General features: G+C 66.8%; 3 protein-coding genes across 8 annotated transcripts; all 3 read right to left on the bottom strand.

Annotated features, from left to right (window-relative positions):
- Positions 1 to 573: 573 nt before the first annotated feature.
- On the bottom strand, positions 574 to 7741 carry SSH3 (slingshot protein phosphatase 3). Of its 2 annotated transcripts, none has more exons than XM_065065603.1 (14): positions 7438 to 7741; positions 6600 to 6637; positions 6253 to 6414; positions 5368 to 5486; positions 5230 to 5301; positions 5031 to 5096; positions 4195 to 4383; positions 3754 to 3847; positions 3555 to 3683; positions 3435 to 3481; positions 2737 to 2883; positions 1780 to 1980; positions 1028 to 1274; positions 574 to 956 (listed from the first exon to the last, which is right to left on the bottom strand). In XM_065065603.1, exons 1-14 carry the CDS (start codon positions 7724 to 7726, stop codon positions 768 to 770), a joined length of 1989 nt encoding a protein of 662 aa, XP_064921675.1. In that variant the 5' UTR covers positions 7727 to 7741; the 3' UTR covers positions 574 to 767. The 2 variants fall into 2 exon arrangements, with proteins under 2 accessions (XP_064921675.1, XP_064921674.1); XM_065065602.1 differs by having other exon boundaries at positions 6253 to 6418; positions 7438 to 7503.
- A 196-nt stretch (positions 7742 to 7937) lies between these two features.
- ANKRD13D (ankyrin repeat domain 13D) lies at positions 7938 to 15003 on the bottom strand. Of its 4 annotated transcripts, none has more exons than XM_065065606.1 (15): positions 14801 to 15003; positions 13902 to 14037; positions 13698 to 13822; positions 13379 to 13424; positions 13152 to 13295; positions 12330 to 12519; positions 12082 to 12148; positions 11927 to 12008; positions 11393 to 11454; positions 11167 to 11282; positions 10260 to 10417; positions 10039 to 10185; positions 9304 to 9491; positions 9126 to 9205; positions 7938 to 8776 (listed from the first exon to the last, which is right to left on the bottom strand). In XM_065065606.1, exons 1-15 carry the CDS (start codon positions 14888 to 14890, stop codon positions 8536 to 8538), a joined length of 1872 nt encoding a protein of 623 aa, XP_064921678.1. In that variant the 5' UTR covers positions 14891 to 15003; the 3' UTR covers positions 7938 to 8535. The 4 variants fall into 4 exon arrangements, with proteins under 4 accessions (XP_064921678.1, XP_064921676.1, XP_064921677.1 ...); XM_065065604.1 differs by having other exon boundaries at positions 11167 to 11297; positions 14801 to 15002; XM_065065605.1 differs by having other exon boundaries at positions 9304 to 9479; positions 11167 to 11297; positions 14801 to 15002.
- Positions 15004 to 16077: 1074 nt separating this feature from the next.
- On the bottom strand, positions 16078 to 26180 carry GRK2 (G protein-coupled receptor kinase 2). Of its 2 annotated transcripts, none has more exons than XM_065065601.1 (21): positions 25823 to 26180; positions 23748 to 23824; positions 23112 to 23185; positions 22729 to 22830; positions 22421 to 22495; positions 21880 to 21941; positions 21530 to 21581; positions 21162 to 21253; positions 20742 to 20841; positions 20567 to 20645; positions 20341 to 20471; positions 19905 to 19999; positions 19721 to 19828; positions 19578 to 19644; positions 18630 to 18730; positions 18468 to 18534; positions 18285 to 18380; positions 18036 to 18195; positions 17817 to 17953; positions 17511 to 17621; positions 16078 to 17064 (listed from the first exon to the last, which is right to left on the bottom strand). In XM_065065601.1, the coding sequence occupies exons 1-21, from the start codon at positions 25933 to 25935 to the stop codon at positions 16903 to 16905; spliced, it is 2061 nt and encodes a 686-aa protein (XP_064921673.1). In that variant the 5' UTR covers positions 25936 to 26180; the 3' UTR covers positions 16078 to 16902. The 2 variants fall into 2 exon arrangements, with proteins under 2 accessions (XP_064921673.1, XP_064921672.1); XM_065065600.1 differs by having other exon boundaries at positions 17511 to 17624; positions 25823 to 26178.
- Between the last annotated feature and the right edge of the window lie 105 nt (positions 26181 to 26285).

Below are 26285 nucleotides of genomic sequence, written 5' to 3'. Positions count from 1 at the left end.
TGAGGCCCTTTTTTGCTTATCAAGGCAGAAAGTTCAAAAGTTCAGTCTGAGCCAGCACTTCTATATAAGCAGTTTCCAACCGCGTTCTGTAACCCACCCCAGCACTGCCCCATGTCCTGAGAACCTCATGTCCGTCTGTCCAGCCCTCCAGGGATGGTGACTCCAGCACTGCCCTGGGCAGCCTGTTCCAATGCCCCACAGCCCTTTGGGGAAGAAATTGTTCCTAAATCCAACCTCAACCTCCCCTGGTGCAACTTGAGGCCGTTTCCTCTGCTCCTGGCGCTCGTTCCTGGGGAGCAGAGCCCGACCCCCCCGGGCTCCAAGCTCAAGGGCCGCTGGGAGTTGTAGTTCCCTCCCCGTTGCCCCGCCCGCCGCGCGAGATGGCGCCGGAGCCTCGTGCCGCCCGTTCTGCCGGTTCGCGGTGGGGCGGGCACCGGCACCCCCGCCCCGGGCTGAGCCGAGCCCGGGGGTTACACCCAACTCCCCATCCGGCACACAGGAGCCAGCCTTACAGCCTCTGTGTTCACTCTGGCCCCTACTGACGGCAAGGAGCATGGGACCCACACCAGGGGCGGCAGTTTCTAGTCTTTATTCTCAGTGAGGGGTGGCAGTGGGGTCCCTGTGCGTGGGGGGGATGAGGCAGAGCCACCTCCGTCCCCCAAAAGTGCAGGCAGCGTGTGGGCGGTGGGGCGAGGCGGCTTCCTGGCCCCGTTCCTTCCCCAGGTGCCATGGCAGTGGGGTGGCTGTGCCCCATTCCCCCGCTCGGGTTACGGGGTGGGGGGTGGGGTGGGCTCACAGGTGGCGGGTGGGGCGTGGCCATCCACGGGGGCGTGGTCGGGGGCGGGGCCGCCGTCCAGGCTGGCCTGACGCACCACGCGGCGGGGCCGGGAGGATGGTCGGTGCCCCGGTGGGGTGTCCCCGTCCGGGACCCCCGGCGCCTCCGCGGCCGCGAACACCTGCGGGAGGGGATGGGGGGGTCAACCAGCGCCGCGGCCCCGCAGCCCGGACCCCCCAGCCCCACACTCACCTCCCCGGCCAGGGGCTCCCCTGGCAGCCCGGGGGGTTCCGGGGACTCCAGCTGGCTGATGCTCCGCATGACGGCGCACAGGGAGATGCGGGGGCGCCGAGAGGCCCCCAGCAGCCCCGGCCCGCTCGGCTCCTCGGGGGGCTGCAGGGAGGGGGCCGGGGACAGGCCCCCCTCATCCCCCGGGGGTGTCTCCTCCGGCTGGGGCGGCCGATCCGCCGCTTTGGGCTCCCACAGGCTGCTGTGCCGGCTGCCACACACGTGTGTCACCAGCTGGCCACGCCCTGCCCCACCCCACGCGGGAGCCACGCCCCTCGGTGTCAGGGCGGGGCTCTCGCAGGCTCTGCCTCTACAGACATGGCAAAAAGGCGGGGCACCCGGCCCCACCCATCAGGGCGTGGCCAGCGAAGTCCCACCCACCCCACTCACACACAAGAGGGGCGTGGCCAGGAAAATACCCACCCACCCTGTACAAAGTTGGGCGTGGCCATGTCAGGCTCCACCCACTCTGTCATGGTCAAAGCAGGCCCCGCCCTGCCCAGCAGGGTGTGGCCATAGGAGCTCCACCCACCCTGTGCATTAGGGGTGTGGTCATGTTAACCCCCACCCACCATGCCCAAGGGGCGTGGCCATATCAGGCTCCACCCACCCTGCCCAAGGGGGAGTGGTCACTACATGCCCTGCCCCATTCCTGAAGGGGTGTGGCTACATAAAGCCCCACCCACAGGGCGTGTCCTGCCCCTCGCCCCACCCACCTGGCGTGCAGGATGCCCTGGTAGAAGTCGAGCTGGCGCATGAAGCCGGGGTTGGGCAGGACGCCGGGGCGGCAGTGCCGGACGTGCCGCAGCGCCCGCTCCAGGGACCAGCCGAACTCCTTCATGGCGTAGGCCAGCACCGTGGCGGCCGAGCGGCTCAGCCCCATGCGGCAGTGCACCAGCGCCCGGCCTCCGCTGGCCCTGCGGCACCCGATGGCTGACACCCAGAGCCCGGGGCTCCCCGCATGTCCCCAGACACCACGGTGTCCCCGAGGGCCCCCTGCCTCAGGGGCACCACTGTCCTGAGGGACCCCTTGCTCACATGCTGCCTTGCTCACATGTCCCCAGGAACCCCCTGCCCCAGGGCTCCCCTGTCCCAAGTCCATCAGTGTCCCAGGGGTCCCCATGTCCCCAGGTACCCCCTGTCCCCAGGACTCCCCATGTCCCTTGGCAATCAGTGCTCCAGAGCTCCACATGTCCCCAGGGCTCCCCGTGTCCCCAAAGACCCCTGCCCCAGGACTCCCCTGTCACAAGTGAATTAGTACCCCAGTGCTCCCCATGTCCCCAGGGCTCCCCATGTGTTCCCACTCACCCTGCTGTCCTCAGGGTCCCCCAGCCCCAGGAACGCCCACCTCCAGTGCATCAGTGTCCCAGGACTCCCCATGTCCCCAAGAACCCCACAGCCCAGGGTGTCCTGGTTCCCAGATGTCCCAGTGTCCACAGAGACTCAACACCCCGGAGCTCCCCAGCTCCCAGTGTTCCCAATACCCAATGACCCTCAGCACAGTCATCAAGATGCCCCCCCATGCCCCCACTTCCCCAGATACCCTGACCCATGTCCCCTGCTCCGGCTCCTGCCCCTCTGTGCCCCCCAGGCCCTGTGTCCCCCTCATGTGTCCCCAGTGGCCCCTGCCCCACTGTGTCCCCATGCCCCTGGGCTGCCCTGGCCCCACTGACCGGACACGGGAGAGGAAGAGGAAGGTGTCGTTCCAGTGGGGCAGCAGCTGGGCCGTCTCCTCGTCGTACACCCGCACGTTCATGTAGGTGAACAGCGCCGGGAAGAAGTTGTCGATCTCCCGCGCAACGTTCAGGATGTGGGTGACACTGCGGTGACACAGGCAGGGGCACGGGAGGCAGGCAGGGTTGGGGCTCTGCCTGTCACCACCCCATCATGGTGCCACAGCCCACCTTGCCAAGTGATGACCCTATGCCCACCTTGCTGGGTGACCTATGAAGAGCCCACACCCACCACAATGGGTGTCCCATGATGACGCCATGCCCACCCCACCAGGCCACCTCATGATGACCTCGTACTGCACCAACATGACACCCCTTGATGACGCTGTGCCCACCCCCCCATGACACTCCATGACAGCCCTGTGCCTATGGAAGTGAGACATCCCAGATGACCCTATGCCCCCCCGTGACGACCCTGTGCCCATCCCACCATGACACCCCAGATGATCCCATACCCACCTCACCATGACACCTCATGATGACCCTGTTCCATGCACCGTGACACCCCGTGACATCACTACTCCCACCCCGCTGTGACACCCCAGATGACTCCATGCAACCCTATTGTGATACCATATCACCCCACCGTGACACCCCATGGTGACACCCCAGATGACCTCCTGCCACCCCACGCTCACCGGTTCTGCTGCAGCTCCTCCAGGTTGGCTGCGTTCCACTCGGAGCCCTGCGTGGTGGCAGTGGTGAGGGCTGGGGACACCCCTGCCCGCCCTGCCCGCCCTGCCCGTCCCACTGCCCACCAGGTAGAGGTGCGGGAAGACGTGGGAGGGCCGGTCCATCTGCGCCAGCACCAGCAGCATCTCGTTGTCGATGAAATCCTTGTGCTGTGCCAGGCTGTGCCCCGTGCGCCGCTCCAGCTCCTCCCGCACCTGGGCACCGCCACAGGGTGAGGGATGTCCCCGTCCCCACCTGTCCCCTCCCCCGCCTGGTGTCACTCACCTCCTTGGAGGTGACGCTCTCCAGGTCAGCGCTGGCCATCACGTCCCGCAGCAGCCCCCGCACCACCTGCTCCGACAGCTCCGGCGTTGCCGGCCTGGCACCCATGTCACCGCGTCACCCACCTGCCCCGGCCCCGCCTCCTCCACGCCCAAACCCCACCCAAGCACAAGCTCCGCCTCCCAGACTGAAAGCTCCACCCATTTACTTTAAGCTCCTCCCAGTTCCTTTAAGCTCTTCCTATCATCCAATCCCCACCTCCTCAATTAGCCACACCCTGACCCCAGACCCCGCCCCTCAGCACAAGCCACGCCCTCACAGCCCCACCCAATAGCTCCACCCCTTTACCACAAGCCCCACCCCCTGCCCCACCCTGAGGCTCCCCCAGCCCAGGAGCAGCGCTGATTGGCCAGCAGGAGGGCGGGGCAGGAGGGCGGGGCATACCGCTGGGTCGGGGGTGAGGAGGGGCGCACGGACTCCAGGTCGGCCATGGCCAGCCACTCGTTGAGGCAGCTCTGCTCCGAGCTCAGCGCCGCTGCGTAGCCGCGGGCCCAGGCCAGTGCTGGCCCGCCGGGGATGTGCCCGCCCCGGGACGCGTCCTCGCAGGCTCGGTGCAGCTCCTGCAGCACGGCCCTGCCGCACAGCACCTGCCAACGCCGCCCCGCACCACAGCCCCTCCCCTGTGCCGCATTCAGGGTACCCCAGACACCTGGTTTGGCTTCCCCCGAAATGTGGGTGCTACCTGCCCTCTCCCGGGTGGGCACAGCCTGTGGGCATGGCTGGGTGACTGTGCCCAAACTCATTCCATGTCCCCATCCCTATGGCAGTGCCCGTGTGTCTGTGTCCTGGCTGTGCCCATGATGGTGGCACTTCAACCCTGCCCATGATGGCACCCATGTCCCCCATGGTGGCACTGATATCCTCCACGCTCATGGCAGTGACCATGTCCTCCATGCCCACAGCAGGGTCCCTGTCCCCCATGGTCACAGTGGTGCCCACGTTCCCCATGACTGTGGTGGTACCCATGTCCCCCACACCCACAGAGGTGCCCACACCCCCTGTGCCCACAGTGGTGCCCATGTCCTCCTTGTCCACAGAGGTGCCCACATCCCTCATGGCCATGGTGGTGCCCATGTCCCCCACGCCCACAGAGGTGCCCACACCCCCTGTGCCCACGGTGGTGCCCATATCCCCCATGGCCACAGAGGTGCCCACATCCCCCATGGCCATGGTGGTGCTGATGTCCCCTAAGCCCACACACACGCCCAGGCTTCTCTCACCACATGGTCTGGACAGAGATGGGCTTGAAGATGCGTGTCTGTCCCCCTGACGTCACGCTGAACCCCCTGGGCACCACGGGGAGACACGTGGGTTGGGGTGAGCACCCCGGACCCACCCCTCCCTATAGGCCACACCCAATCCTGCGAGCCCCACCCTCATAAGCCCCTCCCCTTCCCAGAAGCCCCGCCTAGCCCTTACCCATCGCCGTCGAGGAAGACCTGGGTGTCGCTCCAGAGGGGCAGCACCATGCCCAGGGTGCAGCGGGTAGCCCTGGGGCAGGCAGAGGTCAGGAGGGGTGGCAGTCCCCCCATGTCCCCCCCCCCATGCCCCACTCACCCCTCATGGGCGAAGTCCACACCCAGCAGTGCTGTTTGCCCCTCGGCTCCCTCCTCCTCGGGCCGAACCACCAGCAGGTACCGTACCCGCCGCGGCCGCGCCGACTCCAGCCGCACTGCCTGGGAGTGCGGGGGGCATGAGGGGTGTCCCCTGCACCCCCAGGGGCAGCACTGCAGGATCTGCCCCCCCAGTGCTCCCAGTGCCAGGGGGAAGCATCATTCACACAGGGGTCAGGTTGGGATATATGCCATGCCCATCCTGTCCTCATCTCATTCCCAATCCCATCACATCCCCATCCTGTCCCATCCTATCCCCATCACCATCCCACCCCCACCTCACCCTGTCCCATCCCGTCCCATCCCGTCCCATCCCATCCCATCCCATCCCATCCCATCCCATCCCATCCCATCCCATCCCATCCCATCCCACCCCATCCTGTCCCATGCCCATCCCACCCCTATCCCATTTCCATCCCCAACCCATCTCACCCCACCCTGTCCCATTCCATCCCTATCCTGTCCCCCTCCATATCTCATTCCCATACCCTTCCTGTCCCCAGCCCCATTCCGTCCCATCCCAGTCCCCTCCTGTCCTGTCCCATCCTCATCCTGACCCCATCTCCATCCTGCCCCATCCTCATCCCCATCCCATCCCCACCCTCGTCCCTATTCCCATCCTGTCCCCATCCCACCCCAACCCATCCCCATCCATGTCCCCTTCCCATGCCCATCTCTTCCCCATTCCTCTCCCCATCTCCATCCTGCCCCCATCCCCTTCCCATTCCACCTCTTTCGCTGTCCCCATCTCTCCTCCATCCCATTGCTGTCATGGTCACCAGCCCTGCCACCATCCCCACCCCTGTCGCGAGGGGTGGCCATGTCCTACCAGCCGGATGGCATCCTGGGGACGCAGCAGCTGCATCATGAGCTGCAGGTGCTGCTCCTGCTGCCCCGGGGCCTGGCCGGGGGGCACAGCGGGGGGGGGCTCGGCCACCAGCGGCTCCTCAGCGGGCAGCAGCAGGGCAGCGCCCTTGACCATGACAAAGCTCTGCCTGGGGGGCAGGAGGGTCCTGAGCGGGACGTGGGGCCCAGCACACAGCAGGACCCAGCCCCCATGGCTGCGATAGCCTGGGGGACCATGTGGGGAGGAAATGTTCCTCAGGGGCAGTTGTGTCCCCTTCCCACCCCAGGGACCCGTGTCCCCTGTCCTGTGGCTTTGGAGCCCCTTCTCACCGCCGCTGCAGCTGACGGCGTCTGGGCGCATCTTCCTCCTGCAAGGCATGGTGGGGGGCAATGCCCCCAGGGGAGCATGACCCAGGGCACAGACCATGCCCGGGGGGGGGCCGGCAAACACCCCCGTGGCACATCCCACCTGGCACCGTGGGCCAGCAACACCCTGCCAAACTCACCCCCCCGGCAGCACAGGGCATTGGCAGGGCCTGTGGGGAGCAAGGGGCCCCTGGGAGGGCTCCCACGGGGAAGGCAGATTCTTTGGGATCAGCCCTGAGATGCCAGAGGGGTGCTGTCCCCATGTGTCCCCCGCAGGTTGGGCGCTGCTCCCTACAGGGGGGACACATGAGGCTGGGAACCCTGAAGGCCCAGTGGTTCCTGGAAAGGGGGGGGCAGGGGCACTTGGAGCCACTGGGACACACCGAGAGCACTGGGGACACTGGGAGCAACTGGTGACAACTGCTCCCCCCACCTACACCCACCACCCCCCAACTACGGGGTAACCGGCAGCAGGGGAGACCCCAACGTGTGCTGGGAGCAACGGGGCTCCCCGTAACCTCCCACCGGGAGCCACCGGGATCAACCCGCACCGGGGAACGACCGGCGCAGCCTTTCCCACCGCACTGGGAGCCGCCGGGACAGCCCGCGTGCCCCCTCCGGGACAGCCCATGTACCCCCGCCGGGAGCCCCCGGGGCAGCCGCGCTTTCTACCGGCAGCACCCGGGCGAACCGGGACCGCCCGCCCGCCCCCGCTCCCCGTCCCGGCAGCACCCGGTGGCCCCAGGGCCGGCTCTGCCTCCGCCACCGGGGTGTCCCCATCCCAGCCCCGTCCTGAACTCACCGCGGGGTCCCCGGCGGAACCCGCCGCCCGCCGCACCGTGACCAGCGCCATCCCCCGCCCCGCCGCACCAGGAAGCGCCGCCGCCGCTGCCCCGCCCGGACGGGAACGGGCACGGGCACGGCCCCGGGCACGGCACGGGCTGCAGCGGGAGCGTTCCCCCCCGGAACCACCGGAACCACCGGACGGGGAACCCCCAGACGTCCCTCCCCGGGAGTGGGACCCCCGGCGGGCTTCCCCAGAACCCAAATGCGTGTTGCTTCGGGACCGCCCAGAATGCACCCCCCAGCATCTGGGAACTTCCCCCCACCCAGATCCGCAGTAGGTGGGACCCCCCCCGAGGGTCCCCAGCATCTGGGACCCCCCGCCCAGGTCCCAAGCAAGCAGAAACCCCCCGAGGGTCTCTAGCACCCTCGCTCCCCAACTACCCAGCAGGCAGGAACCCCCCGAGGGTCCCCAGCATGCAGGACCCCCTCATCCAGTTCCCCAGCAGTCTGCACACATCTGTGTAGATATATATATATATATATATGTATATGTATATGTACATACATCCGAGGTCCCTCCAGCCCCCCACTGCCACCAAGGGATGAGGCCTGGGGGTCCCTGCCATCCCCAAGCATGGGGTGCTGTTGAATAGGAGTCAGCGATGTCCACAGGGACCCCCGGGCCCGTCCTGTCCCCCGCGGGGTCAACGTACAACACCAAAGAGGAGGGGGGCCCTAGGGTGGGGGTCCTGGGGATAGGGGTGTCCCTGGGGTGGGGGTCCCCAGATCAGGGTCTCTGGGCTGAGGTTTGAGCCTGGCGGGAGGGGATCCCTGGTTCGGGGGTCCCGGGGGTAGGAGGATCCCTGGATCAATTCCCCCTGTGCGGGGGCTGTGCCCACACCAGGGGGGGTCACTGGCACGGGGGTGTCACCCCAGCACCGGCTGGTTCCCAGGCAGGGCTGTGCCCAAGCTGGGGTGTCCCAGTGCGGGACGGTGCCCACATCAAGCTGTCCCAGCACGAGGCAGTCCCCAGTGGACGCGGTGACAACGGTGTGTCCCTGTCCCCGTGGGGGTGTCCCCACCTGGGACAACCCTGTCCCCAAGCGCCATGGCGCTACTTGTCGGTGAGGGACAGGCGCAGGATGCGCTGGAGCTCCTCATCCTCCTCGCGCCGGCGCCGCTCCTGCTCCTCCTGCTCCCGCTCTGAGAGCGCCATGGCCAAGCGCAGCTGCTCCGCGAAGCTGCCGTAGCCGGGGGGGCCTGGAGGGGTGCCCCTACCTGCCCCGGGGGGGCTCCCGGCTGCCGGGGGGTCGGCGCTGGGGCCGGCCTGCAGCAGCATGCTCTCCTGCAGGGCTCTGTGGGGACAAAAGCTGTGGCCACACCCAAGAGCCACACCCATTCCGGAGGCCACGCCCATTCTGCCCCACCCTAAATGGCCACACCCACTTTGCAGCTCCACCCGGGGCTGGAGAGCCACACCCCTCTCCACGTGCCCCACCCATATGCTTAGCCACGCCCACACCTGCAGTTAGCCCCGCCCATGTGGGCCACACCCTTCAGAGTGGGAAGCCACGCCCCTAATTCAGGAAGCCCCTCCCCTTGGGCCACACCCCAGGGCCCCTCCCCATAGGTCCCATCCTGGCCCCGCCCCAGACGCGGTGGGCGGGGCAGCCCCAGGCCACGCCCCAGTGGGCGGAGTCTCACCGCTCCAGCTGCAGGTCCTCGTCGTAGGGGGGTGGGTCGGTGCCCGGGCGGGTGTTGGTCAGCGCCTCCCAAATGGTCACCTGCGGGGGGGCGGGGCTTGTTCTTAGGGGAGGGGCCACTGGAGGGTGTGGCCTGGCCCGCCGTGTGGGCGGGGTCAGTGGGAGGGGCGTGGCCGCACCTGGTCGGTCTCGGTGCCGGCGTCGAGCAGGCTCTGCTGGATGGCGAACTGCAGCAGGTCGTCATCCTCATCCCGCAGGGGCTCGCTGCGCCCCGCGCCCAGCACCGTGTACCCCGCCGGCACCTCGAACACCCCCGGCTCCACCTCGCACGGGAACGGCCAGCCTGCTGCACCCCCTGCGGGGGGCCCTGAGCACCTCGCGGTGTCCCATGGCACCCCACAGCATCCCCCAGTGTCCCATTGCATCCCGCAGCTCCCCATTACATCCCATGGCACTACATGGCATCCCATGGCGCCCCACAGCATGCCATGGTGTCCCACAGCACCCCATGGCATTCCATGGCATCCCATGGCACCCTGCAGTGTCCCATGGCACCCCATTGCATCCCACCGTACCCTATGGTATTCCATGACACCCCACAGCACTCTATGGTGCCCCATGGCACCCCACTGCATCCCACAGCACCCCAGGGAATCCCACAGCATTCCACAACACCCCACAGTGTCCCACAGCACCCCGTGACATCCTGTGGCACCCCGCAGCATCCCACACCCACAGCATCCCACGACACCCTGTAACCATGGGTACCCTGTGCCAGCCAGCACCCCCCAGCACCCATCACCCATGGGCAGCCTGGTGGTACTCGGGACCCCCCACAGCACCCACAGACACCACCCTGGGGTAACCCCCAGCACGGAGACCCCCAGAGTCCCCCCGCCTTCCCCCAGCCTCACCTTTGGCGCTGGGGGGCTGTGTGCCGGGGGGCTGTGTGCCGGGGGGGTAGCTGGGGGTGCAGACCCGCACGGAGCCCAGCGGCTGGTCGCACCCGCACAGGTTGCTGAAGGTGATGCGGGCGTTGAGGACGTGGAACAGGGGGATCTCTGCGGGGACAGGGGTCAGCGGCCACGCCCTGGGATGGGCCACGCCCTGCCCCCCCCGCCGGCCCCACCCTCACCGATCTTGACAGGAAAACCGGGCGGCAGCTTGAGGGTGATGAAGTCGCGCAGCTTGGCGAAGTGGGCGTTGGAGATGGCCATGAGGTCGATGATGGGGGTCACCTGCTCTGCCAGCGACAGCGGGTGCTGCTCGCACAGCCACAGCGTGGCCTTGAACCTGCCCAGATACCGGCGTGGGCACGGGACCCTGTCACCACCCATGGGTCCTCACACCCAGTGTCACATCCCCTGGGACAGTGCCACCACCCCATTTATCCTGACACCCTGTTACATGTCCCTTGGGACCCCATCATCACCCCCATGGCTCCTGACACCCAGTGTCACATCCCCTGGGACAGTGCCACCACCCCATGGATCCTGACATCCAGTGTCACATCCCTTGGGACAGTGCCACCACCCCATGGCTCCTGACACCCAGTGTCACATCCCCTGGACAGTGCCACCACCCCATGTATCCTGACACCCAGTGACATGTTCCTTGGGACCCCATCATCACCCCCATGACTCCTGACACCCAGTGTCACATCCCCTGGGACAGTGCCACCACCCCATGGCTCCTGACACTCAGTGTCATATCCCCTGGGACAGTGTCACCACCCCATGTATCCTGACACCCTGTGTCATGTCCTTTGGGACCCCATCATCGCCCCCACAGCTCCTGACACCCAGCGCCACGTCCTGTGGGTCCATCACCATCCCCATGGCTCCTGGCACGCAGTGCCATGTCCCCAGGACTGTGTCACCACCCCCACGGGTCCTTACACCCTAGTGCCACACCCTGGGGGACCATGTCACTATCCTCCTGGGTTCTGCCACTCCACTGCTGTGTCACCACCCTGCATCCCTTCCCTGCCACCCCGGTGCCGCGTCCGTGGGACAATGTCACCCTGGGGATGGTGGCCTCACCTCTGCACCTTGCTGGACATCTCGATGGGGCGCCCAATGTTGCGGGTCTCCAGGTCGAAGTGGGGGTCGAAATACTCCTCGGGGGTGATGGCTGTGGGGTTGGTGGGGCTGGCAGCCTGCAGCACGGGTGCCTGCGGTGACACCGGCACCACTCAGTGTCCCCGGGGTCCCCGAGCACTGGGGGTGCACCCCAGCTCCTGGGGGACCCCCTGCCCCAGACACTCACCCCGTTGTGGGTGCCGTGCTGCTGCGCGATGCCCAGGAAGGAGTGGAAGGGGGTCTTGGAGCCTGGGGGGGAGAGAGGGGTGTGACATCTGGTGGGTGGCACCCCACATAGTGTCCCACGTCTGATAGGTGACACCCCAGTGTCCCACACCTGGTGAGTGACACCCCAGTGTTCCACACCTGACACATGTCCCACCCATTACCCACAGTGTCCCACACCTGATGGGTGACACCCCACACAGTGTCCCACATCTGATACCTCACAGCCAGCACCCACGGTGTCCCACACCTGATGAGTGACACCCCAGTGTCCCACACCTGGTGAGTGACACCTCACACGCTGTCCCAAACCTGACACATGTCCCACCCATCACCCATGGTGTCCCACACCTGATGGGTGACACCCCAGTGTCCCACACCTGACACATGTCCCCCTAGGCAGGGGGTGGACCTTGCACTAGGGGGGCGGGCCTTGCACCAGAAGGGGGCGTGTCCCCACTGTGCAGGCTCCCTGATTGGCCAAGGGGGCTGTCACCTTTGCTGCGTGACTTGTCCTGGTCGGACAGGTGCTCTGTCCTGGTCTTGGTGACCAGCTCCACGTTGCTGGCGCTGTACACCTGCCAGGGGGGTGACACCAGGATCAGCCCCGCCGGGCACCGGGGGTGTCCCCCGTGTCCCCACTGTGCCCACCTTGGCCTCGTAGCCGCTGACCACCTCCATCTTCTCTGAGCGCCAGCCCCAGATCCCCGACTTGTTCCTGGGGTGGGGGAGGAAGGTGTCACCCCCGCAATGGGGTGGCTCCTCGCACGCCGCTCGCCCTCTTGCACAAGTGTTTCCTTCCCCTTTGCACGTGGTTTCCCCCGTGCGAGCCCTCGCATGGCCCCTTCCTCATAAGTTCATCCTGCCAGGGCCCCCCCAAGTCCCCCCTGTCCCCCCACCTCTCAAAGGCGATGTTCCTGGTGTCCAGGTGCGTGGAGACGATGGGGGACGTCAGCCGCCCGGCCACGTGCTCCTCCGAGGGCTGCATGGCCGCCAGCAGCAGGTCGGGCTCGTGCAAGGCCAAGGCCAAGGTCTCTGTGTAGACCACCTGCTTGTCGTGGTCCACCTCCATCACCACCGCGCCGTCCTCTGTGCACGGGGACAACGGGTCAGCACCCGCCACGGCCACCCCGGCACCCACGTCACCCCAACACCCCCCCAGGCTCGGGGTTGCTGCATCTCAGGGGTATCCTAAGATGCTCACAAGGGACAGTGGCCCCTGGCCCCAAAGCCACCACCCCTCCAGCCCCCAAGCCCTCCTGGCCACCTGGTCCCGGTGCCCCCAGTGCCATTATACCCCCAGTGCTTCTGGTCCCATTATATCTCAGTACCCTGTCCCAGTGCGCCCAGTCCCCAAGTCCCTCTCTATCTCCAGTGCTCCCAGTCCCTTATAATCCCAATACTCCCGCTCCAGTGCCACCAGCATCCCCAGTGCCCTCAAGCTCCCAGTCTCCCTCTCTCCAGTGCTCCTACCCCAGTGCCTGCAGTACCCCAATCCCAGTGCTCCCAGTTGCTTCCAGTCCCCTGGTGCTACAGCAGGGAATTGGGGTCCCGGCAGGGGACTGAGATCCCTGCCATTTGTCACACGGCTCAGGTGGTCCCTGGGGTCCCCAGGGGGTCCCTATGGTGAATCTGGAGTCTGGGAGGAATCCCCAGGGTGACCAGGGTGTCCCCGAGGGTATTTGGGGTCCCAGGGTGTCCCCGCAGGAGGTGGCACCGACCGTCCCCCTTGAAGATGTAGCTGCGGCGGCCGCGCTGCCACGTCATGTGCTCGAAGCCCAGCAGCGTGGTGTCAACGCGCAGGCTCTCCCCCCGCTTCCAGACGCGGTAAACGTCGCTGGGACAGACCTTGGAGACCAGGGGCACTGCGGGGACACATGTCACATCAGCGGCACAGCAGGGGGACGGGGATCCCCCCAGCCCCACAGCTCCCCCCGGTCCCGCTCACCCCAGCTGGTGAACTCCCACTTCATCTCCACATAGAAGTCGGATGCCTGGAAGAGACGAGCGGTCAGGGAGCAGCTGGGGGGACATGGGGGGGACAGAGGGATGGGGGTGTCCCTGCTGGGATCACTGGGGAGTCTTGGGGACAGGGATGGGGGTCCCTACTGGGGTCCTGGGTGGGGATCAGGGTGACATGGGAAAGCGGGGTGAGCAGGGAGGAGCAGGGGTCCCTGGGGACAGCACAGGGTCTTGGAGGAGACGGGGGTCCTGGAGTGACTTGGGGGGCACCCTCTGCCCCCCCAGACCCCAGCCTGGTGCTGTACCCGGCGCAGTTTGCTGAGCAGCTCGGGGATGCCGGCGAGCCGCCGCGTCGCCCGCTGGTAGTCGCGGTACTGGAGCACCAGCTGCACCATCTCGGGGTCCCCCGTGCTCACCGCCTCCTGCAGCACTGGGACACGGGACACCGTCAGCACCCGTGCCCCGGGACGGTGTCCCCGCGCTGGCAGCGGGTCCCCGTGCCCGCGTACCCGTCCAGCCGTTGGCATTCTCGCGGCCCACGTTGGCGTTGTGCCGCAGCAGCACCCGCACCGACTCCAGGTGGCCCAGGGACACGGCCAGCTCCAGCGGGGTCCTCCCGCGGGGGTCCGTCAGCTCCACGTCGTGCTGCGTGTGCGAGCAGGGTCGCTGTCACCCGCCTGGGGTGTCCCAGGCACCCCACACCGCCCCAGTGCCCCCTGCCCCAGCACCCCAGTGCAGGACCCTGGCGCCCCAGGGTGCCTGTGCCCATGCCCAGTGCCCCCTGTCCCCCAGTGGTCCCCGTTCCCCAGTGGCCCCTGTCCCCAAAGCCACCACCCCTCCATTTCCCAAGTCCTCCTGTCCCCCAGTCACCTGGTCCCAGTGCTCCCAGACCCATTATACCCCCAGTGCTTCCAGTCCTGTAATATCTCAGTACCTCGTCCCAGTGTCCCCAGTCCCCCCAGCCTCCCTGTCCCCCGCTCTCTCCAGTGCTCCCAGTCCCTTATGATCCCAGTATCCCTATCCCAGTGCCACCAGCCCCCCCCCAGTGCTCCTAGTGCCCTCAATTTCCAAGCCCCCCACTTCTCCCAGCGCTCCCAGTCTCCCTCCACCTCCAGTGCCTTCAGTCCCCCAATCCCACTGCTCCCAGTTGCTTCCAGTCCCCTGGCGCTACAGTGCCCTAGTATCCCAGTCCCCCTGGTGCCCCCAGTTCTCCCCAGTGCTCCCAGTCCCCGCGTCCCCCGTTCTCCCGCCCCCCCCGCCGCTCCCGGTGCCCCCGCTGCCGTCACATCCCAGTCCCGCACCCGCAGCTCCCAGTTCCGCCGGCCCCCCCCGCTCCCCGCTCCCCCCGCTGCCCGGCGCTGGGTGGGGGCCCTGGGTGCCGGTGCCCGGTGCCGGTGGCGGCGCCCACCGTGCCGGAGCGCAGGGCGCTGTCCAGCGCCTGGTGCCGGTTGTGCCAGACGAGCCGGTGCAGCGGGAAGGTGTCTCCGGGCCGGGCCATCCCGCCACCATGTCCCCCGGGGCCGCGCCGGGCAGCGCGGGGCGGACGGGCCGCAGCGCCGGGGCCTGCCCGCAATGGCTGCGCGCGGGGGCGGCGGCGGCGGCGGCGCAGAGCGGCGGGGCGGGGCAACGGGGACCGGCAACGGGGACCGGCAACGGGAACCGGCAACGGGAACCGGCAGCGGGGACCGGCACCGGGAACCGGCAACGGGAACCGGCAACGGGCACGGCGGGGCGGACGCCGGCAGGGGGGACCGGCACCGGGAACAACGGCATCAGCAACAGGGACCGGCACCGGGCACGGCGGCACCGGCAACAGGGACCGGCGACGGGAACAGCGGCACCGGGCACGGCAGGGTGGGCACCGGCACCCAGAACAGGCATAGGCACCGGGCACAGCGGCACCGGCATTCGTAACGGGCACCGGGCATAGCGGCCGCGGGCACCGGCACCCGGAACTGGCACTGGGATCCGGCACCGGGCACGGCGGCCGCAGGCACCGGCACCCGGACCCGGCACCGGGCACGGCGGGGCACCGGCCCCCGCGGCCCCGGGACATCCTGCGCCGGGCACTGGAGAGGTGAAATCTACCGGTCCCGGGTCTGCTCCCGGGGACCCAAGGGCCACCCTGCGCCGGGGACGCGTTATCCCGCACCTGCCCCGGTACCGGGCGCCGCCCCCTCGTCGGTATCTCCCCGTGGGAGCCCCGCGGGTGTGCGGGACCTCGGGACTCCACAGCGGGTCACCGGGACCTCCCTGTGCCGTGTCCCCGTCCCGTCCTGCTCCGCTCCGGGCAGGTGCGGCTGTTTTGCTCCGTGCCGCCGCACAACCCTCTCGTTAGACACCGGAGAGTCCCCCGGGGGTCCCGGCCCCGCCAGGCGGCAGGAATGCGGGAACACCGGGGACAGCGCTGCCTAAATACGGGGTGCGGGCAGCAGGGACAAGGGGACAGGCAAGGTCACCCAGGGGGACAGCACAGCAACGGGGACCTGACCCCCCGCTCCCACCCCTCATCCCCCACCGCTGCCTCAAGACCCACATTGCACAGCGACAATTCCCACCCAGGTGTCCCCAAAACGCCACCGTGCCCGTGGGGGGGACACGCAGGCAGCCGCCACCACCAGAGGTCACAGGGAGCTGGGGCACGGGTACATGTCTGCCACCCCACAAGCAGCTGGAGCCAGGTGGTGTTTTTTCCAGATTTTTATTATAAAAACTCTTTTTAATTCTTTTTTCCCATTCTCACGTCTCTGCTCATTAAAATCTCACTCACTGACGGCCCCGGCCCTGCCCAGTGCCACCCTCTGTCCCCCCAGACCCTGGAGCAGAGCGACCGCAGACCAATATTTACAGATGCCACCAGGGACTGGGGTTGGGGACACCCTGGGGGACACCCTGTGCCCACCAGCCAGGGACCGGACCAGTGACACGAGGCTGATTTTGAGGGGGGTCCCACTTGCTCCCTCCTCCTCGGCCACACCTGCAGCTCGGGGGGAGGCGGGGAGCGGTGACAGGAGCCGGGGGACACAGGGGACCCATGGCACAGTATTTACAGGGGGTCCCCGCGGGCACACACACTCACACACATACACCAAGGACTTGGCACCCACAGGACGGGCACAGCCGAGCCGGGGGACGCGCCGGCTCGCGGGGAGGTGGGCAAAAGGCTACGGGGTGAGACGAGGTGGCCGGTTCCCTGCCCGGCCGGAGCTGGGCACCCACCTGCCCCATTTGGCACACACAGCGGTGGCGAAGCGGGCGGGCGCGGAGAGGGGGCGCGGGGGCTGCCTTCATCTGAGCCGGAGAGTTCGGAGGGGGTTTGGGAAGGTGGGGGGACACGCCGGGGAGAGGCGTCGAGCTGCGCCGTGCGCCCGGTGCCGGGACGGCGATACCGCGGCCGTGCCCGCTCCATCCTCCAACGACAAAAAGAAGCGGGGGAACGCGGGAACCCAACCCAATAAATTAGAGGCGGGGTGGGAAGGGGGAAAAGAGGGGGGCGCGCGGGAGGCGGGGTCAGAGCCCGTTGGGGGAGCGCTGGATGAACGGCACTTTGCTGAGCTCCACCACAGGCGAGCGGGGCTTGTTCTGCATCCGCGGCACCCGCTGCAGCAGCTGCTGCGCCTGGCGCTGGGCGTCCCGCAGCTCCTTCCGCCACTGCACCAGCTCGGGGTCGCTCTGCGGGGGGGGTATGGGTCAGAATGGGGGCTCCCCGAGGTGCCAGGGCTGGGATGGGGGTGGTTGGGGGCTCCCCAGGGTGGCAGAGAGGGGTACGGGGTGGCTGGGGGCTCCCCCGGGTGCCAGGGCTCTGGGGTTGCCCTGAACTTTCTGTATTTGTGCCCTGTGATGACTTGGAGGGCTAAACGTGCAGGGCTAGTGGCCAGGAAGAGTGGCAACCAGCTGGCAGGAGGAAGTGGCTAGCACCCAGCAGGGAATGGCTAGTGGTAGCCTAAGGGTGGCTAGTACCCAGCTAGCAGGAGGTGGCTAAAATGCAGGTTAGTGCCCAGCAGGAGCACCTGGCACCCAGGGGACATGGCCAGTGAGGTGGCTAGTGCCTGGCAGGAGTGGCCAGTGACTGCGGGGGACGGTGGCCAGCCCCGGCAGGTGGCCCAGGGCGCACTCACATCGCACTGCAGCACGAACTGCTTGCCGCCGCGGATGCGGAGCAGGATGCACTTGCGTTCCTTCACCTGCGTCTCCTCCACTGAGTCGATCTCCTCCATGGTGAGCAGGGACTGCTGGGGGGACAGGCTGAGCCCTCGCCCCCACCGAGGACCCCCAAACCCCCCCATGTGCCCCCACACCCTTTGCAGTGCTACATCTGCTTCTGCGCATCCCTCACTCCACGTGCCCCCCCGATGTCTGCCCGTGCCCAGGTGAACCCCCTGCTCACCCCAACACCTCCCTGTGCCCCCCCGTGCCCGCCTTACCGGCGACTCGCCCTCCCCGCGCCACTCGAGGCGGTTGGGGAAGAGGTAGAAGTAGCGGCGCTGCCACTGCGTCAGGAAGGGGTTGCCCAGCTTGGACATGTAGCCGTGCATGATGCAGTCCTTGCCCATGGCGTACTCTGCGCCCGAGAGGCACAGTCAGCCCAGGGCCGGCCGGGGGGGTTCCGAGGGGGTTTCGGGGGTGGAACCAGCCCCACTCACCCTCCTCGTGGCCCAGCTGCTTTTTGGCCTTCTTCCGAGCCTCCAGCTTGTCGGTGTCGGCGTTGACGGCTTCGAAGACGGTCTCGGTCACCTCCTGCTGCCACCGCTCGGAGATGGTGAGCGGGAAGTTGCGGTACAGCTCCTGGTCGCTCTCCAGCAGCTGGCGGGCAGGGAGCGGGCAGGCAGGCGGCGCGGGGTCAGGGCTGCCCACCGCCGCCCCCGCCGCGCTCAGCCCCTCCGCCCCGCTACCTTGATGCCCTTGGTGTCCTCCTCGTCGAAGGAGCCGATGTCGAAGGCGTCGGCCGCATTCACCTCGCCGCGGGGGGGGATGAGGGGCGGCGGGTACTGCGGGCAGGAAAGGGGTTTTAGAGGGGTGGCCGCCTGTGCCCGGTACCCCTTCCTGTGCCCGGTACCATGTCCCATGCCCCTCACCTTCTGCAGGAAAACCATCTGCCAGTCCAGACCTTTGAAGAAGGGCTCCTCCTTCACCTCCTGGGCCCTGGGGAGCGAGTTTGGGGTGAGCACACCCTCCTTTCCTCCTGCCCCAGCCCCCCTGGGCTCCGTCCCGGTGCCCGCGGTGCCGCCGGGACTCACCCGCGGCCCATGCAGCCCAGCCGGCGGTTGACGTCCCGCTGCAGCAGCCCCTCGAGCAGGGAGCGCAGCTCGGGGGAGAAGGAGTCAGGCAGCTCGACGGCCTGCGGGAGAGACACAGCCGGTCACACCGCGAGCGCACGAGCACCACAGGACACCTGTGAGCGGGGAGACCGATACACACACATGGTTGACAGCTGGAATCAATGACCTTAAAGGTCTTTTCCAACTAAAATGATTCTACGATTCTAAAAGAACGTCTTTCTTGGGCCACACGCTGTCTCTGTGAAGTTCCCACCTCCTGTCTCACTTTTGAGTTCACACCTTCAGAGGAAGAAGAGTAAACGGAACTTCTTCCATAAGCTGGGTTTTTCTCGTGTCCAATGACACTCTAGTCTCTGTTCTTTTTAACTAGTTATTTTACTTAAAGCTGGATGCGTATTTACTGTTAGCTGGATGCAAATATCCATTCTATCTAACTGTATCTTACAGCCAGAGAGGGGGCTGGATCTGGGGCAGCAGGAGCCACAGCTCAGGGACCAGCCTCCCCGTCCTCCCTCCTCACAGTGGGCAAAAAGCTCGGCCGAGTGCCAGCGGGCACTGAAGCTCCCGCAGGAGTGTCCAAACCCACACGAAAAGAAACCACGGTCTGAGCCTCAGGGGAGGGCACAGGGTGCAAAGGGAGAGGACACACACACCCGTGCACGGACACATGCAGGACACAGGCTGACACACACAGACCTGCACTCACACGTGCCTGCGCACCAGAGCACACGCACGCACACACATACGCAACGTGCCCGTGTCCCCAGTGTCCCCAGTCTCACACCCTGTGTGCCCCCCAGGTCTCTGCCAGCACATTCTGAGGGAGCACAGCAGCCCAGGGGTGCTCACCCCCTACCCACGCCCGCCTCAGCCCCCCCGGCACACGGGGCAAAGCCCCCAACTCACCATGGTGAGCGTCATGCGGTCGATCTCGTGCTTGTCCTTCGTCTTGTGCTGCCGAAAGGGGCTGTGCCTGTGGCCACGAGGGGACGGGGGGCTCAGCGGTGCCCACCCGTGTCCGCCTGTCCCCCCCACGCCCGCACACTCACCCCCGCAGCAGTTTGAAGAGCATGCAGCCCAGCGAGAACCAGTCGGCGCTGCTGTCATAGGCCACCCCTTTCTGCAGCACCTCCGGAGCCATGTACCCGTGGGTGCCGCTGCAGGGGGCACAGAGCAGGGTGAGGGGCTGTGCCGGGCGGGGGGACACGGCGGGGGGGGCACGGGCACACTCACACGCTGGCGTGGGGCTTCTTCTTGGAGAAGTCGCAGGCCAAGCCCAGGTCTGAGATGCGGACGTGCCCAAACTCATCCAGGAGGATGTTTGCTGGCTGCCGAGACAGCGTGTCACCCCGAGACCAAGCGGGCACGGGGGGACAATGAGGCTGGGGGTGCCCACATGGGGCAGGCTGGGGTGTTCTGTGGGATTTGGGGGTGTCCACAGGACTGGGAAGCATCGGTGGAGGCTGCGAGAGCCCATTTGGGTCTCAGGATGCCCGTGGGTCCCAAGGGTGCCCATGGAGTTTTGGGGACAGTTCCTGCAGGCTCAGGGGTGCCCTCTGGGTGCGGGGAGTGCCCAGAGGATTCCTTCAGAGTCTACGACACTTGTGGGTGCCCACAGGGTCCTGGGGGGTTTCTAGAGGGTCCGGGGGTGCGTGTGGGGACTTGTCACCTTGAGGTCGCGGTACACCACAAAGCGGCTGTGCATGTGCTCCAGGCCCAGGATGATCTCAGCTGCGTAAAATCTCATCTCTGCTTCCGAGAAGACGCCGTGCTGGGACAGGTGATAATGTAGGTCTCCCCCTGTGATGACAAGGACCAGTTGTCACCCTGGCACTGGGATTCTCCCCTGGGACCGAGCATCAGCCAGAGGGTCCCTTGGGACTGGGGCTTCTCACCGTTCATGAGGTCGAGGATGAAGCTGAGCTTGTCGGGCGTGTGGAAGGCGTACGACATGCAGACGATGAATGGGCAGTCCTGGCAGGAGAGATGGGGTCACGCAGCGCCCCGGGGACACCCTCCCTCACCCGTGCCACGTCCTGTCACCGGGGTGCCAGCCCTGTGTCCCCTCACCCCGGTGCTGACGAGGGACAGCATGATGCGCTCGTTGAGGGCCAGGGTCTCGCCCTGCTTCATCTTGATGCGTTTCTTGTCCAAACACTTCATGGCATACCTGGGGGCAAAGAGTCCCTGCAGGGTCCTGCCCCGGTGCCACCACCACGCTGCCACGTCCCCACCAGCTGCAGCCGCGCCATCGCGTCCCTCCAGCGCCAGCTCTCACGGCCACACCACCGCATCCAGCTACCACCCACGGCCGTGACGTCCCTGCATCCCCCAGAGACCCGTAGCCATGGCAATACTTCCGCAAGCCCCTAAACATCTGTCGTCACAGCAACGCCACTGCAGATGCCCTCGGGACCACCACCACAGCCCCAGAACCCCCCCGTTGCAGGATCCCTCTGCCACCCCCCATGACGGAGCATCCCCCGTTACATTTTGCCTGTATCTGCTTTCCGGCAGCCGTAGACCTCGCCGAAACCACCACGGCCAATGATTCGGTGAACGCTGAAGTCGTTCATGGTGAGCTGGAGGGGGCGAGAAGGAGGCGGGGGGGTGAGCCTGGACACCTGTGTCCTGCAGCACCTGCCCTGCACCAAGAGCTGTGTGTGCCCACGGTGCTGGGGGTTCACACGCTCTGCCTCAGTTTCCCCACGTGAGGAACACAGAGGCACGTCCCCGTGAGCGTGGGGAAGCCCTGGGCGTGTGTGAGGGTGCCCCGGTGAGCCCCAGGGCAGCAGCTGTGTCACTGCACCCCATTCCCCTCCCTGGAAGTGCCCCGAGGCGCAGGGGTCCCCGCTCACATGGATGTTCAGCTCCACGTTCTTCCACTGGCAGAACCGTGTGAACTTGTCACTGCAACGAAGCACAGAGAGAGCAAGAGTGGAGGCGCTGGAGAGACCCCCCTCAAGACCCATCTCTGGGGAGAAGGACCCTTTGGACTTTTCTGGGGACAGGCAGCACCCCCCGGAACCCCCATCTGGGAAAAGAGAGACCCCAGGTCAGACCTGGGGGTGAGAAGAGACCTCTGTGAGTTGTTGGTCTGGGGACAGACACCCCTGGAGCTCCTTAGAAGGGACCCCTGGCCCCTCTCTGGGCTGGAAGAGCCTGGTCCCCAGTGGGATGGGACTCCCTGGTCTGTCCCCCATCTCACCTCTCGATGAACTTCTGGAAGATGCCCCCACGCAGGTTCTGGCAGATCTCCTCAATGTAGGGCTGGGGGGACACAGGGCTCAGCGCTGGGTCCCCAGTGCCACCCCTGTCACCCATGCCCCTCAGGTCCCTTCATTACGAGAGGTCTCCTCCACCTCTGGGATATCCCCACTGCCACCCAGCCACTGGGGATGCTTCTGCCACACAGGGTCACTGGAGTCCCTGGTGTCACCGTGCCTGGGGACCCCACTGTCACCCTGCGTCAACTCTACATCCAGGGTCCCAATCCCCACCCTCTGAGGAGCCCCCAGTCTCCTGACTACCAGCCCCTGGGGACACCCAACAATCCCCCTCACTCCCAACCTGCTGGGGACCCCCTCACCATCTCTTGGGGGTCCCCATACTGGCTGGGACCCCTCAACCCCTCTAAGGGACCCTGTCACCACCAGCCCCAACCGCCCTTTCGCCAGCCCCCCATAAGGATTAACCCCCTGAGTACCAGAGGTGGCAGGAACCCCCTCTCTGTCCCCGGTGACGCCCACCTGGAAGAGGTCTGGGGGCACCTGCTTCTTGCTGAGGCGGCTCTGGACGTGCTCCGTGGCACTCTTGGAGAAGGGCTGTGGGGCAAGATGGGACCGTGTCACCCTGGGCAGAAGGGACAGCGGCCCAGGGGCTAGGCAGGGCTGCACAAGTTGGGGAACTAACGGGGGAACCCCCACCCACAGGGCTGTAGCTCCCAGAAAAGAGTTAATGGTGATTTTGGAGCTCTCTCCGAAGACACTGGGCACCTGGTCCCCTGGGGACACTGAGGACATCCCTCCCAGACGCTGTGGCACGGCAGGGCACTCACGTGGGAGCAGGCCAGCAGCTCCTTCATGATGTAATGGTCGAAGATGTGGCGGCTCCGGACGGCTCGCTCCTCCTCCGAGTCCAGCTTCTCATACTTCTTGATCTGGCGAGGGCACAGCTCGGGTGGGCACAGCCCCCTCCCCACAGCGGGCAGCCCCCCAGAACCCGGTACGCCAGGAACCACAACACCAGCCCCTCTGGGTACCACTTAATGGTTATCACACCCCCTGGGCACCCAGAGCATCACCTCCCGGCCCTCCGGGCACCGTCTCCCTTGGGTACCCTGCACATACCACATCTGTGGGCCCTGCAGGTCCCAAATCCCACCCCTAACCCTCCTCATGATGATGGGGGTCAGTCCAGATGGGTGCCCCCCCATCTCACCTCCTCGTAAAACTCCATGAGGGGTTTGGCCTCCTCTGCCTGGTTAAAGGCGAAGTCCCTGAAGAGCAGGTACCCTGGCAGGGACAGAGCCGCGGCGTGAGAGGTGCCAGCCCAGAGCGGCACCGTGTGCCCCACAGCGCAGGACAAGGGACACAGGGACGTCTCCTGGGTCTGTCTGTCCCCACAGCCCCCCCACGCCAGGTTTGGGAAGTGCCACACTGGGGAGCGGATGGAATTTTTCAGGGCGGTGCAAGGACACGAGGGGGCTATGGGGCGCTGTGGGGCAGGAGTGCGGTGGGGAGCGGTGGGGCAGGGGCACGGGTGGGCACCGGGGAGCGGGCTGCCGTGGGGCGGACGTGCCCGGAAACCGCCAGAGCCGGCAGGAGGAAGCGAGAGCCGCTTCCTGCCCCGGATGGTTAATGCCGGCGCTGGGGGAAGTGACGGGGTGGGGGACGTGGGGTGGGGGACGTGGCGCAGGGGGGTGTCACGCAGCCCCCGGGCACCTCTCCCCAGCCTCTCGTGTTGCCCAGGGGTGGGGGGAATGGTCACGGCCACTGTCACCGATCCAGCCGCCCCACACTTGCCCAGGCACGCAGTGCCCCCGTGTCCCCCGCAGTCCCCATGTCCCCAGCTCACCGATCTTCTGCGTGAAGATCTTGTCGAACGTCACCTCTCCCCGGTCATCCAGGTACTTCTGCATGACGCTGCGGATGCTGGGGACACACCGGAGGGGCTGAGCTCCCCAGCACCCCCGCTGTGTCCCTCCTCTGTCCCCGTGCCACCCCAAGCCCCAGTGGCACGTGCATCCTCCCATCTCATGTGTCCCCTGCCAGGTGTGACACCTGGGAAGGGTCAGGCACAGGGTGTCCCATGCGCTAGGGATCCAAGGGGGGTTGGGGAGGAGGGAACCCCCCAAAAAAAGCTTCCCTGGTGCAGATGGGCAGTGGGGTCTGGCAGTGAGGGGGGGACCAACGCCGCACGCCTGGGTCCCCTCCTGCTGCCAGGGGAGGAGTAGGGCAGTGTGTTGTGCCACTGTCACCGTGCTGTGCCACTGTCACCGTGTTGTGCCACGGTCCCCGTGCTGTGTGGGTCCAGCAGGGGCTGGGTGTGCAAAGGGAAGCTGTGCCGTGGGTTGTGTGCACTCTGCATGGCTGCACACGCGTGTGCACACACACACACACGCAGCGCAGGGCTGCAGGAGGGCTGGGTGTGCCCGGCAGGGCAGGTGTGTGCCCGGACGGTGCACACGGGGGGGCACACACGGCCGGTGTGACTGTACCGGGGAGGGCGTGTGTCTGTGTGTCTGTGTGTGTGCAGGCGGGCTGCCTGTGCAAGCCCATGTACACGCGTGCACAGGGATGTGCACAGGGGTGTTTGTGCACACAGGGTGTCTCTGTGTGCGCAGGGCTCTGTGTACGTGTGCACAAGGGTGCTTGTGCACAGGGTTGTGCGTGCACAGGGATGTGTTTGTGTGCACAGACACCTGTGCACAGGGATGTGTGTATGCACAAGGCTGTGTGTGCACAGGTGTGTGTGCACAGGCGTGTGTGCACAGTGTGTGCACGGTATGTGTGTTCACGGTGTGTGTGTGTGTGCACGGTGCGTGTGTGTGCACGGTGCGTGTGTGTGTGTGCACGGTGTGCGTGTGCACGGTGTGTGTGTGCACGGTGTGTGTGTGCACGGTGTGTGTGTGTGCACGGTGTGTGTGTGCACGGTGTGTGTGTGCACGGTGTGTGTGTGTGTGCACGGTGTGTGTGTGTGTGCACAGTGTGTGTGTGCACAGTGTGTGTGTGCACAGTGTGTGTGTGCACGGTGCGTGTGTGTGTGTGCACGGTGTGCGTGTGCACGGTGTGTGTGTGCACAGTGTGTGCGTGTGCACAGTGTGTGTGCACGGTGTGTGCGTGTGCACGGTGTGTGTGTGCACGGTATGTGCGTGTGCACGGTATGTGCGTGTGCACGGTATGTGTGTGTGCACAGTGTGTGTGCACGGTGTGTGTGCACGGTGCGTGTGTGTGTGTGCACGGTGTGTGTGTGCACGGTGTGTGCACGGTGTGTGTGTGTGCACGGTGTGTGTGTGCACGGTGTGTGTGTGCACGGTGTGTGTGTGTGTGCACGGTGTGTGTGTGTGTGCACAGTGTGTGTGTGCACAGTGTGTGTGTGCACAGTGTGTGTGTGCACGGTGCGTGTGTGTGTGTGCACGGTGTGCGTGTGCACGGTGTGTGTGTGCACAGTGTGTGCGTGTGCACAGTGTGTGTGCACGGTGTGTGCGTGTGCACGGTGTGTGTGTGCACGGTATGTGCGTGTGCACGGTATGTGCGTGTGCACGGTATGTGTGTGTGCACAGTGTGTGTGCACGGTGTGTGTGCACGGTGCGTGTGTGTGTGTGCACGGTGTGTGTGTGCACGGTGCGTGTGTGCACGGTGCGTGTGTGTGTGTGTGCACGGTGTGTGTGTGCACGGTGTGTGTGTGTGTGTGTGTTCACGGCCCGTGCGCTGCTCGCTCCGGGCCGGGTTCCCGGGAGGCCGCGGGGAGCAGCGGGAGCGGGGCCGGGCCGGCCGGGGGCAGAGCCCGCGCTGCCCGGGACAGGGGAAGCGGGGCCGGGGCGGGCGGACACCCGGGCGGACAGCCGGGCGGACAGCCGGGCGGACAGCCGGGCGGACAGCCGGGCGGACACCCGGGCGGACAGCCGGACACCGGTCGGCGGGCCTCACCTGGGCTCGGGCAGCAGGATCCTCTTGCTGGCGCGGGCGGCGGGCGCGGCGCGGCTCTTCTCCATGGCCATCAGGTAGCTCACGTCCGCCAGCACCGCCTCCAGGTCCGCCATCTTGCCCCGCGCCGCCGGCCCCGCCGGCCCCACCGCCCAGCGCCGGACCGGACCCGGGACGGACCCGGAACCGGAACCGGGACCCGGAACCGGAACCGGGGGCGGACCCCGGGATGGAGCCGGCTCGGCCCTGGCCCTGGCCCCGGCCCCGCCGCGGGGTGGGGGGGGGGGGCGCAGGCGGCGGCGCGCGCTCAGCGGCTGGGGGGCATGGCGGGGGAGCGCGTGCCCGTGCGCGTGCCCGTGCGCGCGTGAGTGACAGGCAGGTCTGGACAGGCGGCGGGGCGGGGCTAGAGGGGGCGGTCCTTCGCGGCGCCCCGCCCACGTGAGCGGGGCCGTGACAGCGGCAGGCG

The sequence above is a fragment of the Columba livia genome, chromosome 5 (genome assembly GCF_036013475.1).
Source record: "Columba livia isolate bColLiv1 breed racing homer chromosome 5, bColLiv1.pat.W.v2, whole genome shotgun sequence".
Lineage (NCBI taxonomy): Eukaryota > Metazoa > Chordata > Aves > Columbiformes > Columbidae > Columba > Columba livia.
The sequence above is the reverse complement of the archived record's forward strand: the minus strand, read 5'-3'. Positions and strand labels throughout refer to the sequence as shown.

Bases quoted from the DNA above. Each gene is read 5' to 3' on its own strand.
- SSH3 (XM_065065603.1), bottom strand. From the start codon at position 7,726: ATGCTGGGGGGTGCATTCTGGGCGGTCCCGAAGCAACACGCATTTGGG. The intron at 5,097-5,229 runs GTAAGGGCTAGG...CGTGGTGCCCAG, and splicing joins GTCTTCCTCGACGGCGATGG to GGGGTTCAGCGTGACGTCAG. The intron at 1,981-2,736 runs GTCAGTGGGGCC...CGGGTGCCGCAG, and splicing joins CTCTTCCTCTCCCGTGTCCG to GGCCAGCGGAGGCCGGGCGC.
- ANKRD13D (XM_065065604.1), bottom strand. From the start codon at position 14,890: ATGGCCCGGCCCGGAGACACCTTCCCGCTGCACCGGCTCGTCTGGCAC. The intron at 13,823-13,901 runs GTACGCGGGCAC...CCCGTGTCCCAG, and splicing joins GAATGCCAACGGCTGGACGG to TGCTGCAGGAGGCGGTGAGC. The intron at 8,777-9,125 runs GTGAGACTCCGC...TTGTCCCCACAG, and splicing joins GAGGACCTGCAGCTGGAGCG to AGCCCTGCAGGAGAGCATGC.
- GRK2 (XM_065065600.1), bottom strand. From the start codon at position 25,935: ATGGCGGACCTGGAGGCGGTGCTGGCGGACGTGAGCTACCTGATGGCC. The intron at 20,472-20,566 runs GTGAGAAGCCCC...TTGTCATCACAG, and splicing joins CATCCTCGACCTCATGAACG to GGGGAGACCTACATTATCAC. The intron at 18,196-18,284 runs GTAGCGGGGCGG...CCTGCCCGCCAG, and splicing joins AGGACACCAAGGGCATCAAG to CTGCTGGAGAGCGACCAGGA.